The 14,639-nt window shown below is 39.1% G+C and overlaps 1 protein-coding gene across 3 annotated transcripts; it reads left to right on the forward strand.

Moving 5' to 3' along the window:
- The first annotated feature begins 892 nt into the window (after positions 1 to 892).
- Positions 893 to 13,296, forward strand: LOC147854733 (RAF-like serine/threonine-protein kinase PRAF). 3 transcript variants are annotated; one of them, XM_087331766.1, is made up of 11 exons: positions 893 to 1,022; positions 1,626 to 1,767; positions 2,165 to 2,790; positions 2,914 to 6,060; positions 6,150 to 6,257; positions 9,991 to 10,143; positions 10,233 to 10,396; positions 10,576 to 10,723; positions 12,402 to 12,524; positions 12,598 to 12,685; positions 12,781 to 13,296. In XM_087331766.1, the coding sequence occupies exons 3-11, from the start codon at positions 2,407 to 2,409 to the stop codon at positions 12,939 to 12,941; spliced, it is 4,476 nt and encodes a 1,491-aa protein (XP_087187892.1). In that variant the 5' UTR covers positions 893 to 1,022; positions 1,626 to 1,767; positions 2,165 to 2,406; the 3' UTR covers positions 12,942 to 13,296. The 3 variants fall into 3 exon arrangements, with proteins under 3 accessions (XP_087187892.1, XP_087187891.1, XP_087187893.1); XM_087331765.1 differs by having other exon boundaries at positions 901 to 1,509; XM_087331767.1 differs by having other exon boundaries at positions 901 to 1,509; positions 2,246 to 2,790.
- Positions 13,297 to 14,639: the final 1,343 nt, after the last annotated feature.

The following is a 14,639-nucleotide window of genomic DNA, read 5'->3' on the forward strand; positions in this document are numbered from 1 at the left end:
AGAGAAGTCTACTATATGGACTTGCAAAAACATGATCCATAGTAGCACGCGAGAGAAGTCTACTATGGACTTGCAAAAACATGATCCGTGGTAGCACGTGAGACACGTCTACGGACTTGTGAACATGATCTGTAGTATCACTCAAGAGAAGCCTATTGACTTGCGAACATGATGAACATGATCTGTAGTAGAACTCGGGAAGCCGTTTGACTTTGTGAACGAACATGAACACGATCCGTAAGTAGCATTTGAGAAGCCTATTGTCCCATGACAAAAAGAGAGGAGGATGGAGGAGATCACGAGAGTCCGGGGAGGCGGGGGGGGGGGGGGGGGGCTGTGGGTGGTGTTATGTTCGTCTGTCCATTCCATCCATATGTAGGGAAGGTAAGGTGCCGCCCATCGGATCGGATGGGCGGCTTCATCATCCGTTCGTTCGTCCGTCCGTCAGCTCGTGAAGGAAGATCCCTACCGTCTCCGCTGCGTGGCGAAGGAGAGAGAGAGAGAGAGAAGAAAGAAGAGGCATCCCACCTCCCTCACACACACACAAAAAAAAGACTTAATTAAAATAAAAAAAGAACCCAATAATATATAACATTATGTAAATAAATAAATAAATAAAAATAAAAATATAAAAATAAAAATAAAAATAAAAAATAGGCTTAAAAAATAAACCAGAGAGAAGAAAGAGAATACGAAAGAACGACGACGTCGACGACAGAAGAAGAAGAAGAAGAAGAAGAAGAAGAAGACGAAAACGAATAAGAAGAAGAAGAAGAAGAAGATCAAGAAGCTTCGCGAAGTTCCGCCGCCGTTCGATCTCCCCTACCTCCTTCCTTCCTTCCTTCCTTCCTTCTCTGTCTGTCTTTCTTCCTGTGGAAGGACCATCGCCATCGCCATCGCCATCGCCACTTCTTTCTCTCTTTCTTTCTTCCCTTCGATTGCATCCTATGCTCAGAGCTCCTTCCTGTACCTGCACAACACCGCCCTCTGCAACGTGGAAGCTAATCTAATTTCGCCTCCTGGTAACGTTTCCTCCGTTTCTTTCTCCCCCGGTGAATGAATGCGGATGGAATAGAGCCTACATCTTCGTGTTAACGTTTCCTGCGTTTCTTGCTCGACACTGAACGTGAATGGAGTCTAGAGATTGGCGTGATAACCACCATTTTCAAGAGATGGAAACGGATTCGTTAATACAACTAGTGTTAAACGTTTCCTGCATTTCTTTTCTACATGTGAACGTGTATTGAAGAAGACTTAAGCTCCAGGAGGGGAATACTGCCTTTTTTTTTTCGCAACGGTTTCATTGATAGGAAACTGATAAAGTTGCCTTTTCCTCCGTTCCTTGTTTGCGTTCTCTGCCTTTTCTGCAGCGGAATATGGGATCTTTTATTGCGATGGTTCTTTCCCTGTTCGCTTCCATAGAACCGTTGTAGAAGCTTGACATAAGAAAAAAAGAAGGAAAGTTCTCGTTGTCAGGAAAAGAAACAGTTTCTTTCCACAGAGGAAATGGTATAAGAGATGATGTTTGCCGAAGTTTTTTATTTTTCCTTCGTTGAAATATTTCTTTACAGCACGCTGTGCAAAATCTGACGTTTTCTGCATTTCTGTTTAATCTTAACCTGTAGTGGCATATGGAATCCAGAGCTCTCTTGCAACTGTGCTTTCGTTGATCGCATGGATTCTTTAGATTTGCTTTCCTTCAATCATCACACCTGTTATTGTTGGCATGATAAATCAGAAGCTAAGGACTCCAACATCAAAGATTAGGTTAGTAAGCTTGCTATTGCCGTGAACACTTCACACAAGTACATTGCAGTTTACTAGTATTTTTTAAACTTAATGATAAAGTATGCCGTCTGGTGTTTTGGAATTGGTTTGCCTGTGGTTTTTGAGGGGTAATGGTCAAGAATACCATAATTGGTTCGTTTGTAGCTGTTTTAAGTGTGATGATCAAGAATACAATTTGATTTCATGGAATTAGTGGTGTAGAACTTGGTAAACACTGATTGAGAATGCCAGTTGGTCTTGTTGAATTGTTGATGGGAGAACTTTCTATAGTATGAGCACCTAAGCATTTTTTAGGAAGTATGTGAATCATGTCTTATCTGTTTTTCTAAGTTTAATGAAATTAAGTTCAAGGTTTGAGTGCCACTTGATTTCACAGAATTGGTGGTGGCAGACTTTCTTTGTAGTTCATATGATTTGAATAAAGTGTTTCTTAGTGGACATTTCAATTCTATGGCAGATTGGAACTACTGGATCAGCTTGCAAGGGATCTTACTTAAAGCAGCAAGCAAGCACCGGAATCTTAATTTTACGCTTTATATTTTCATATCAGTTGCAGCAGCTTCTAAGCAAACTGTTACTGAGCACTGGCAAAAAAAATTGCCCCTTAACTAGTAGTAAATGGAAACACAATTACAGCAAAATATTCCAGGGGTCTCTGAAGAAGCTATGACTGTAGGGTGTCTACCCTCTGCTAATGTAATGGAGCCAGCCCCTCCGTTTCTGGAAGCACAATACTCTCTTAGGCCGCTTATTTTCATGCCACCTCAAGCTTCTAGAATTACATCGGGTGAAACATCTTCAAGGAATGATGCTGCAATGCTCGGAAATTCTCCACGATTCATCTCTAAAACCTTAATACAAGGTCCATCACAGCCAACAGCTGGTTATGGTGGTAGTGCTGGAGAAAACGAGCGGTTAGGACATTTTCAATATGAAGATATTGCAGGGATTATGGGGGAAAGAGTAGGAAGTGTATCTGACATATCAGGGATGTCAGAAAAGGTAAATCTTCTGGTTTTGTTTTGGTTTTTTTCCATTTTTCTACCCCCTGCAGAGCTGTTTTTATGGTGTTTTGTGACTGTGGTTTGAGATATCTAATAACTACTTATGCTACTTGAATTTCAGATTTGTTCTGGATATAGCTCATCGGGGGAACATTATGGAGGAAGAATAAAATTTATGTGTAGTTTTGGGGGCAAGATTCTCCCTAGGCCTGGAGATGGAAAGCTTCGATATGCAGGTGGTGATACACGTATAATATCTATATATCGGCATTTAAAGTACAACGATCTTATGTTTAAGATGCAGCAACTGTATGGACAGCCTGTTTTGTTGAAATATCAGCTACCAAATGAAGATCTCGATGCACTTATATCTGTTTCATGTGATGAAGATGTTGATAATATGATGGAGGAATATGATAGGTTGCAATCTAGTGATGGATCATCAAAGCTGCGGATCTTTCTTTTTCCTCCATCAGAGTATGATGTGGGCCTTGTAACTGATGTTTCAGATACAAGAAGCACTGAAAAAGTTTATGTTGATGCAGTCAATGGGATGTCAGAAACACAAGCAATAAGACCAGTGGGCATGGTGCCTACCTATAGTTCAAATAATGTGATGGGTTTAGAACCATCTGATACCTGGGGTTCTCAACAGCTTCCTACAGGTATATCTCATGTGACACCAATTGTTCCTCCATCTACCTTTGTTATTGCACCAGCAATTGGGCAACCACTACCTGTGGGGATGCTTCAGCCAACTAATATGCAACATTTTGAGAGACAATTTTCCTCCTCTCCTCCAAATCCTTCATCTCCAACAGTGGCATCAAATATCCGGCAACCTGCTATTCCAGATACGTTGCATACTCTCTATCCAGATCAGTTTGTCAAAGGTCGTCCTGCACATTTGCATGGTATTCAACGATCCGATGCATCATATCAGGATGTGGAAGGTCATATGAGATCTGGAACACCTTCCCTTAGTTCTCAGTGTGATGCTCCTGTTTGGCATCTTCAGTCGAGGAAACAAACAGATTCACCAACAAGTGCACATCATGAGACTAAAGCTGAACATTTCTTTCACCCAGAGCAAGCAATGATTTCAGACCCACTTGTGGCTACGGGGATTCCGATTGGTGTTGTCTCTCATTTGGATTCCCATGGTAGAGTTCCGGGAATGGATTCTCTTAACAATTTGATGCTGCCTCAAGTGCAGTGGCGAGAAACAGGAGTCCGACCATTAAATATAGACCAGGTATGTGAGATTCAGTTTCCTGAGGTGTCACCTTTACCCTTGGAACTTCAGAACCTTGCTATACAGGAACAAGTGCCTATGTCTCAGGAACCTCGTCAACATGCTTTAGAACCGAGAAGAGAAAATTTTCAAAAGGCAGAACATGTTCAGTTTTGCCCCTTAGAGAATGTTCAAGGTATAGCAATTCCATCACAGCAACAAATTTCTCCACAGTATTACTCTCCTGTTGTAACATCGGGCAATCAGGTTGTAGGATTTGGTCAGCCAGAATTTTCGTCTGAGTGGTTGCCACAAAAGAATCTAATTGTTCAAACTGCTACATACCCATCTGGCTCTGGACTATTGCAACCTGGTTCTGTTCCACCTTCACCTTGTTTAGGGATCCAGGACAGCAATCTGGAATTAAATGTAATTCAGCAATGTATACCACATGAGGGAGGTCAAAATAGAGGGCATATTGAACATCTTTTGGCAAAGATTGCAGTGCATCCTGAAAATGATCTTCCAATGAGGGGATTAAAGCCGCTCAACACACGGGTTGACAATAAGGAACGAGTTTTTTGTGGTGATGAACAAACTATGAGAAATCAGTTTCCAATGGCAATTGCAAAGACGGAGATGCCCCAGGATAACCACGAGGAAACATATTTACAGGACTATTTCACTGAAGGTTTGCAACAACCAAGAACACCTCCTTATGCAGGAGGCAGTCCTTACAGAGAATCTGTATCGCCATTTGTGGATAGAAAAGTTATTAGACAGGATGGAGTACACGGGCATATGCAAAGTGAAGACGCAGCTGTTGTTTATCCTCATTTGTCTCCATTTGCAGATAGCAAAGTTGTTAGAGATGATGGAAATGTGCAACCACATTGTGAGAATGGGGTTGTCACCCATACTCAATACCATGATGGCGTTGATTGGGCTATGAAGAAACAACAGAATGAGGGAACAAACGTGGGCTGGAATAATTTCAATCAGCTGGAAAGAATGGAAGAGCCAAATCTAGACATTAATCTAATAAAACTTGGTGACAATAGCCCCCTGGATACATGTGATTCATCCTTCGTCAATCCTTCCACTATCAGTATTGGGCAAATAAATACAGAGGCTGCCTTAAAGACCAGTACAATGCTCACAAACATAGCAGAAAATTTGGCAACTCTGAAGGGGGTGGAGTCTTTGGGATTGGCACAGTCACCCCGATTAAATGGAAATCCACTCTCTAATGCTCTTTCCACAAACCCCACTGGAAGCTCCAATTCATTGTTTGTAGCAAAGCTGGAAGAAGGTCAGTGGTTCAAGGGAATTGAAGCTGATACCCAAATGAAGAATGATCCTGGGGGGAATTTCATTGAAGAGGCTTTTGGAATCCCAGACAATACCTTTTTACCTGACAGTCTCAGTGGCCATCTCAGTGATGATAATGATCCTCAACAGAATTCATTAAGTGATCCTCAAAGGCAAGTAACCACATCAATAACTACATATTCTCCCATTGAAATGGGTGATCTACAAGCTTCATGGTTACCTTCACATATCTCAGGGAGTACAGGGGAGACGGGTGGTCCTGTCCATTGCTTTGCAGAAGAAGAAATCACATCTTCCAAATATTTGACCGAGGGGTTAGCATACTTCAATGAGGATTTTATGTCTTCTGCTCAAAATAAGGAGTGGTGTTCTGGAATAAGGTCTTCTGGGGACAGGGTTCCAAACTTGATAGGTAATGCATCAGTAATTTCGAATGTTACAGAAGGAAAGGGGGAGCTTCCTACATTGTATTCAGATCTTGTCCAAACAAGCCTAGTTGAAGATGATCTAGCTCATATGCCAAACAACAGGGAAGCAGTGGTAACTTCGTCATTGCTTTATTCAGAACCAACACTATCTATACAGAATTGGAATGAAAGTCTGGCAGCCACAAAGTTGGAGGAGCAAGAACCAACTGAAAGTTTTCTTGACAATGAGAAGAAAGATGAAGTGACATTGTGTGGCATAGTGAGGAAAGTTTCGGTGAGTAGATTTTCCTTGATATAAAAATTTAAGAATTTACAAAATTTCATGATTCTTTTACAAGAAGCTTTACCTGGTATGTACATCAGGTAATGAAGGTAGATGAAGATTCAGGTGATACAAATGGGGATAAATCAAATACACATCTGCATCCTGCTGCGGTTGCAGAAGCAGAAGCTATCTCTCGTGGGTTGCAGGTACTTTTTATTGAGTATATTTAAACTTGTGTCTTTGTCTCTGTGTCTACCTTTTCCAGATACAGACATTGATGAGTAGGAATCTAACTGTATTTGAAGCTGCTCAGCATGCATTTCCATTCTCTTAGATCACACTTCTCTTCCTTGGGTTTGTTTTAAATTATTCTTCTCCTCATGAGTTTTCGCATTTCTTTCCTTTGATCGTAACTCAAGTTTTCTGAGGCTGCATTTACTCAATTCCTTTCAAGTTACATCTACACTTTGAGTGTGAAGACAATGCTAGCTCTTGATCTTGTACTAGAGAAAGGGAAGTCACGTTTTTATGTGCTGCATATAACTGCTAATATTTTTTGGTTTCTTCTTGTCACACGTCACACTTCATTTCTGCGTCTATAGTTGAAATTCTGTTTTTTGTCTTTTTGAACTCGTTTGCTTGTTTATGGAGGGAGAGTTTGCTCAGATTCTTCTCATGTTTGTTTTTCTCAGGAATACTTTTCAAATCAGTTCATAAATGGACTAAAATCTTAGATAACTACATACTTTAATTTATACACTTTTACATTTGAATGAACTTATTTCTCAATTATCTAGATGTAGGACGTATTAAGACACTGAACCTTCTGATGTAGACACTCTGACTGCGGGGTCAAGTAGGCTATTTATATTGATGCGCTACCATATACCACTCTTAAATATTTCTATCATACCTGCATTTATTTTCAAGCAATTACACATTCTATCAAGGGGAAAAGGCTCTATCAACCTCTCTTTCTCCTTCATGGACTGTTGATCTTTTGGGTTGATTTGATGGATGAAGATTCTAAAGATTTATCCTTGCTTTGGTTTGGTAGAATAGAAAATCCATTTCTTGTAACCTCTATCAACCTCTCTTTCTCCTTCATGGACTGTTGATCTTTTGGGTTGATTTGATGGATGAAGATTCTAAAGATTTATCCTTGCTTTGGTTTGGTAGAATAGAAAATCCATTTCTTGTAACCAGTTCGAATGGAAGAAACAAATAGATTCTTTCTTAGAGGCAACTCATCCTTCGTGAATGTACCGTACAACCATGTTGTAATAATGTGCTCCTATGTAGGGGATGTGTAGTATTAAAAACTACAGCAAAAGCAAGAAATTAGACAATGCATAAAAGAGGAATGTGGAATGTAACAAGGCTATGAACAGCCTATGGGAGGATGAGAAACCTCTTTAGTGGCTGTGGAAAACAGGCTCAAATGAGCTTACAAAAGAGAGAATATATTTCTGAAGCTACATGGGTGAAAGCTAGATGAAAAGTGAATGTGAAATTGACTATAGAAGGCCCTTTATATTGGTCCCAACTGTATATGTCCCAGCTTATAGTAGGTGACTGGCTGTAGACCTCCATTAATGGGGCCAGTTAGGTGGGTATAGGCTCTGAACAAACTCCCTGGAATATGGGCAGTGAAGTGAGTTCAGTCCCAATCTTAATCCACAAATCAACTAAGCACATGGCAATAAATACACCTAACTAGATGGCTGTGCAGTGCTGTAACACCTGCCTGTAATTACCTCTAAAGGTGGGACCTACAGACAATAGCTATAACTAACAAATCAAAGTCTTCATTTGGGCATGTTTGATGACAATGTCTGCATGCTGCCCGCAGATTGTCAAAACTGGAATTCAACTCTTAAGCAAGGTATGATATAAACCTGAATATATTTAGTGTGGGCATGAAAAGCAGGGTTATAAGTGATGACAATGCAATTCTGGTTACAGTGAAGAAGAGATGCAGTTATTAATGGGCTCCAGTTCACCAAGAAGTCGATGTGGCCAAATTGCTTCAAATGAAGTGAAACAAGCAGCTCAATACTGGGATTCATAGTAGCACAACTATGGGTTCTCACTTATTGCTCCATGACATGGGACTTGAATCCAAGCGAAAGACTACTTTAGTGGTTGACTTCCTGGTTTGGGGGTTCCTGGCCCGATTAGAATCACTCTACATCGGAAAAATGCACTCGATAGGTAGAAGATTGACTAGAAGCCATTTTGGAGATGTTTCACGAGGCACTTTGTGGCATTGTTGAAACTGGCCTATGAAGTTTTTTCACTCATTAAGACTTCTGTCACATCCAGGAAGCCCGATTGCTCCTGGACAAGGAAGTTGAAACCATTTTGGTCGGAAGGTTGTCACTCCTTTTGGTATTCCTCTAATCACAATCAACAGAGGAAGTTGCAGAATAAGATAGAGCCCATATCCTAAAAGCAAAGTTAGCAATTTAAGCCTATCTACGCACGTCAGTGTCTTACCTTGTCAGTGATCTAGGCACTGATAACTTTCCATGATTCCTAAAGAGACTTCGTAAGGCACAACTTTACAATTAGACACATATCTTTACGCACATTGGAACCCAATGCGAATTGTGGCCTTGGATCTAGTGACCATTGGCCCTTGACTGTTGCACCATGGTCTTCTCAGAGTTGTCTTGCACAATTTTAAGGGTTCTGGGTGAGCAAGTAAATACTTCATTGTAAAGAAACATTTCCTGGTGATAATTGCAATGTATTTGACTTTGAAGCTCCACATGCTGACTTTGAAGCAGAGTCAAGGAAAGAATAGGTAAGCCACATGAAGAATTGGTTGTTAGGACCCTTTCTAGCTCCATATGAAAATATAGCTGGCAGGAAAAATTAGGTGGCTGTTGTAGCACCGTGACTTTTGAGCTGTATTGCTGCTAATGTCTTGCTATATGAAACTTTTTACCCTTATGATTTATGATTCTAGAATATTGAAGAGACTATACTTTACAAAACATTTATTGCGAGATCTAGATACCTATGAATATTATGGAATTCATTTAAAGTGTATTCTTTCATACCGATGGAAATACTGGAGGGATTATATAATTTTTTTGCCTCAGCAGCAATGGTTCACGGATCTCTCAGGATCAATACATTTTCTTAGATGTGATACTGTTTTGTGGTTCTTGTATTGGTGGCAATACATGATTTCTCAGGTTTCTTTTGATGGGTTTAGTAATATCGCCACAGGCTGAGAGAGAAAAGGGGAACTCAAATAGCTCCACAAGAAGTTGGAGAACTTATGTGCCATAAGAGGTTTGAGGCTTCATAGAAATGGACCTTCTAGGGTTAGAGAGACTGGTAACACGACTTTATTACTCTTAACACGGTTTCGTATCATAATCTGAGGCTTTGAATATTTTATGAGACTCCATAACTTGAATAAAATTTAGGATTTCATATTGGTTCTTTTAAGTGTGTAAGTTAGAAATTTATGATGGCTTAAATATTTGACTATTTGGTGAAGTCTTCATGATTCGTTTTGGCTTTTAACAATGATAATGTGTGTATGCAACCCAAACCCTAAAACCCATTTGTGGCCCAAAAATAATTTCTACATATAATTGACTTGTGTTGGTGAAATTGGTGGTAGCAATTTATAAATATCCCCATGGTATCTCATTTATGGTGAGGAGTGTTGTTTGCATATTAAGGAAGCAATATTGTTGTGCTTTTGATTGCAATTTACATACAAGTAAATATATTCATGGCAGTCTTTATCTTCGTGGTCAACCCATGCTAGTATGTTGGGGGTGGGGTTTATGTCTTCAATCATTCTCGTCATAAGCTGTAGCTGTAATGCAAGCACTGGAAGTGATATGTGTGTAGAAAGTTTTAAGTGAGAAGTTATTAATTGATTTATTAAGTGATATGTCCTTTTCTGTCTAGACAATAAAAAATGCAGATTTGGAAGAGCTAAGAGAATTGGGGACTGGCAACTTTGGCACAGTTTATCATGGAAAATGGAGAGGGACTGATGTTGCTATCAAACGCATCAAATCTAGTTGTTTCACTGGAAGACCATCAGAAAGGGAACGCTTGGTATGATTTTTATGCTAGCCATAACATCACACTGCACCAAGTAATGTGTCAGTTAAATCATGGCATAGTGAAAAATCCTGTTTCTGTAGATTGCAGACTTTTGGAATGAAGCGTATGTGCTAGGACAGCTGCATCACCCAAATGTGGTAGCATTTTATGGTGTAGTTCCAGATGGACCTGATGGAACCTTAGCAACAGTTACTGAGTACATGGTTAATGGATCCCTGAAGCAAGTTTTGCAGAAAAAAGATAGGTAAGTGTTATTGTAGACATTCCTACTGTCATTCTTTTTATAGGACAAGCTTTTAGAAAACATGCACTAGTTTAGGCACTCAAAATAGAGGACTCGCTATGCATTGAATTCTGTCCTAAATGTATATTCATCTATGCTTTTGTTACCTTTTAAGTTTTCTTGCATTCACCCTTTTGCAGGACGATTGATCGTCGGAAGAGATTGCTAATAATCATGGATGCTGCATTTGGAATGGAGTATTTACATGGGAAAAATATTATACACTTTGATTTTAAGTGTGAGAACTTGCTTGTCAACATGAAAGATCCCCAACGACCTATTTGCAAGGTGATTCCTTTTTATATCTTTCTTCTTTTTCTGAAAAATGAAATAAATACAAGACTTTTAATTGTCTGTGGGAATTTTCTTTATCTGTGCAAAACTCAATTAGTGCATTTATTGATGCAGCAGAAACCTGTCCTCCTATGTGATCGTGTTTGTTTGGATTTTACTTCAAACTTACATACTAAAAAGAGCAATCAATATCAATTTATTATTCTGATACTTTAGTCAAGTGGCTTCGTATTAGCTTGGGAAGATTTTCTGTTTCTGGAAGCAGATTTTTTATGCCACCACTTTCTTGCGGAAATGTCTTTCTGCTTCATTTCCCTTTAAAACTGTCCTCATAGATGAGGAACTACAGCTGTTAGAGAATTTATTTCTCTTGATAATCTTCAAATACTCATGACCAATTTCAGTATTAGGAACTTGCCTTCAGGAATGGTTATAGGGGTTGTTTGCAGTATTTACGAATGCATTGGGAATATTTGAAAATGGCTGGCCAAACATAAATATACATGCAATGATCCCCTGAACGCAAAATCAGTATCAAAATGGTCATGTTCTGTTTTGATACACAATGGAGTGGGAGTGGAGGGGCATGCCAAATGATGAAATGGAGGAAGAAAGGTATATTAACATATTTTGCCAGACCAAAATGGCCTATAAGATGGAATGAGAGATTACATCTTAAAATGTTGTCTCTTCTTTGAGAACTACAAAACAAAATAATTATTAATAAATATAAGATACTGAAGTGTCTCATAGCTTAGCACTTCCCTGTTCTGAACTTAGGATAGACCAAAATGGCTGCCTTTGAAAAAATCCTCAATGTAGGCTGGTTTGAGCTAGAGGGGATTCCCAAGCAAGGAATGGAGCCATGGTCCTAATGTCCAGGGCCTACGTGGATGACAAATTGCTATTGCGTGATCTATTGTAACTCCTTTTAAAGTGTCTTGTTCGAAACCCCACTCACACATAGCCCTTGGTTTTTTAGGACTGATGGGGCAAAAGGAAGTTCTGATGGTTCTTTTTTGGCAAGTTCTAGTTGTATAGATGTCCTTCAACTTCTCTCTCTATTCCTTTTGAGTTCTGGCAAGAATAGTATCAAGCATAGATATGCTTTATCTGCTGTCAACCCAATAGGTCTATTGGGGATACTGAACTCTCTTATATCAGGTACTTGGATTATCCCTAATATTGAGTCACAAAAGAGACTGGTTAATTCTGAAGAAGATGAACATAGGTTATTGAATACGAGCTTCATGGTTTGTCCCCATAGGTAGTTACTTTGAGAGTGCACTGATGGGTGTTTGTATTTTCAAATACTTGTAGTCTGTCTGTGTAAGATCTTATAGGCCATACATTATCATGAGGTTCTTTCCATTATAGTGATCCCACCATCTCTATAGACACCCATTTTCCTTACTTTCTTGCATGAAGCACTGATGGTATGTTTTCTTTGTGGTACGCAACTTGAGTTAGTGTGACATCTTGATAGTGAGTAAAATATAGTGAGGCAATTGAATGTCCTCTTGAAGGATAGGAAGCTTGTGAAGAAAAACAATGTAGTTACTGAATAACCCCTACCTACATAACATTGATTTTAAGTCAAAAGTCGAGAACTATAGAATCTGTACACCAGTTGATTTCGAGATTACAACTCAATTTTTTGTTAATGTTGTAGGTAGGTGACTTGGGGTTATCAAAAGTGAAGCGTCAAACAATGGTTTCAGGCGGTGTGCGAGGCACCTTGCCGTGGATGGCTCCAGAGTTGCTCAATGGTAGCAGCAGCTTTGTAACTGATAAGGTAGATCCCATCTCTGTCTGTTTTCTAAGACTTCCTTCACAGGTTGAAATTTATTCTTATATATTTGTTGTAGGTTGATGTGTTTTCTTTTGGTGTTGTGATGTGGGAGCTCCTTACTGGTGAGGAACCATATGCCGACATGCATTATGGTGCGATAATTGGTAGGGTTTTAGAATGCTTATATAGCATATCATTTGATTTTTACGGGCGTTACATAGTTCGTGATGGTAAATTGTCATGTAATTATATATACTAGGAGGTATTGTTAATAACACGCTTCGACCAACAATACCAAGCTGGTGTGAACCTGCATGGAAGTCATTGATGGAGAGGTGCTGGTCAACTGATCCATCGGAGAGACCTTCCTTTGTAGAGGTTGCTGCAGAATTGAGAGCAATGGCAAATTCAAAGTCATAACATGCTTATGGATATCACCTACCTCGCGACGTTCTCTTGGTTTTTGCTTATGGATATCACCTACCTCGCGACGTTTTTTGTGCTCTTCCATGATTGCTACTGCGATATCGGTCACGATATCAGGTTTACGATGCTGTATAGCTACGTTGGAGTGCTTCTAGGGTTGTGATTATTATTAGTATTATTATTATTATATTATCTCTTGGTATCTCATGTGATATAAAATTTTGTCATGACCAAGGGATATTTGTTGATATCAGAGTAGGCATGAGGCTGTAAAATGGTAAAGGGTACATATCAGTGTGACAGTTTTGGTTTGTCAATATATTGTGCTTGAAAGCATATATTTTTTAAATCAACGTAATATACACAGAATTTCTGGATTCTATTAAAAAAATAAAAGCAATCATCTTTGTAATATATGCATTTGACAAATGTGCTGTGGTCAAGGTTGTATTTTTTTTAGTTAAAAATAACCTGCAGGGTGCAATATTGAGTGCTAGTTTTGTACATGCAATTGTGACTGTCTCATTTGAGACAATGTATATGTGCAATAGCTAGAGTTCACCATTTGTACAACTTTCTTAGTTGGATCATCCACACATAAAACAAAATCTTCCTACTCTTTCACATATACAAAAATGGTTGTATGCAATCTATTGAAAATATGTTTATCTAAAAGGCGAGATGCACTTGCTTCAACATTAGTAAAGGAAAGTTCCCTATGTAACGAAGCTTAAAGAATTCTTTACACATCTTGAATTATTTACGTTTGTTTAAGATTAATGATGTCTATTCTTATCCTTAGTGGGTAGACGTCATGATTTATGATAAGTTGTTACCATGGGCTCTTTTCTATTGAGATGGCAAGGGGAGGTCAAATGACTTTGCCCACATTAATCCTCTTCATTTCTTTTCTTGTTGAGCAACATCGCAATTGTGAAGCTATGATGACATATTAAGAGGGGGTGATGACTTGAGTGTCACATCAAAGATATAATCTAGAAGGTTGGGCTCATACGTGTGTGCTTTACTCACACATCAATACTTCGTGTTTTGAGTATGATTATCCGTTCTTAGGAAAGACACATCAAGAAAACATTTGTGCTTAGGTTCCTTCGTATCGATATTGGCCTCACTATAGACAGAAAAAATATCCAACCTATTCTAATATAATCCAAGGTTGAGAAGGCCATCGTGTGCCCTCAACATTAATGATCATCTAACACATAGGACTACAAGGTAGACGCATCATATAAGCAAGAAGCGTACTTGCCCCCTATCCTTGCAAACATTTTCACTAGGGTCTTGGTAGAGGGCATTCTCAACACATTGACCATGCAAACCATTGTGCTTACTAAGACTAAAAAAATATTGGACTATCATGATTGACCAAACATTGGCCAAATGTTGCTCAAGCTTCAAAAGTATAAGGAAATCAACAATTGCATTAGCATGCAAGATGCAATGCCTATAGCACATCACTAGTTTCTTGTACAACATGCCTAGGAGTCACCATAGAGTAAGGAGACGAATGCTAAGAATAAAGGAAACTATGAGTACCGAAGTACAAGGCACATGGTCTATACGATCACCAAATTATGGAGATAATTGCTCGTACAAAATGCAATTGATAAACTTAGTCCTATCGTCATTTCAACAAATGAACCAACATTGGATATGATGGCTAGTTTTCAC

This window comes from Azolla caroliniana, unplaced genomic scaffold (assembly GCF_043228905.1).
Source record: "Azolla caroliniana isolate FFs.n. ecotype wild unplaced genomic scaffold, voAzoCaro1.0.p SCAF_15, whole genome shotgun sequence".
NCBI classification, from domain to species: domain Eukaryota; kingdom Viridiplantae; phylum Streptophyta; class Polypodiopsida; order Salviniales; family Salviniaceae; genus Azolla; species Azolla caroliniana.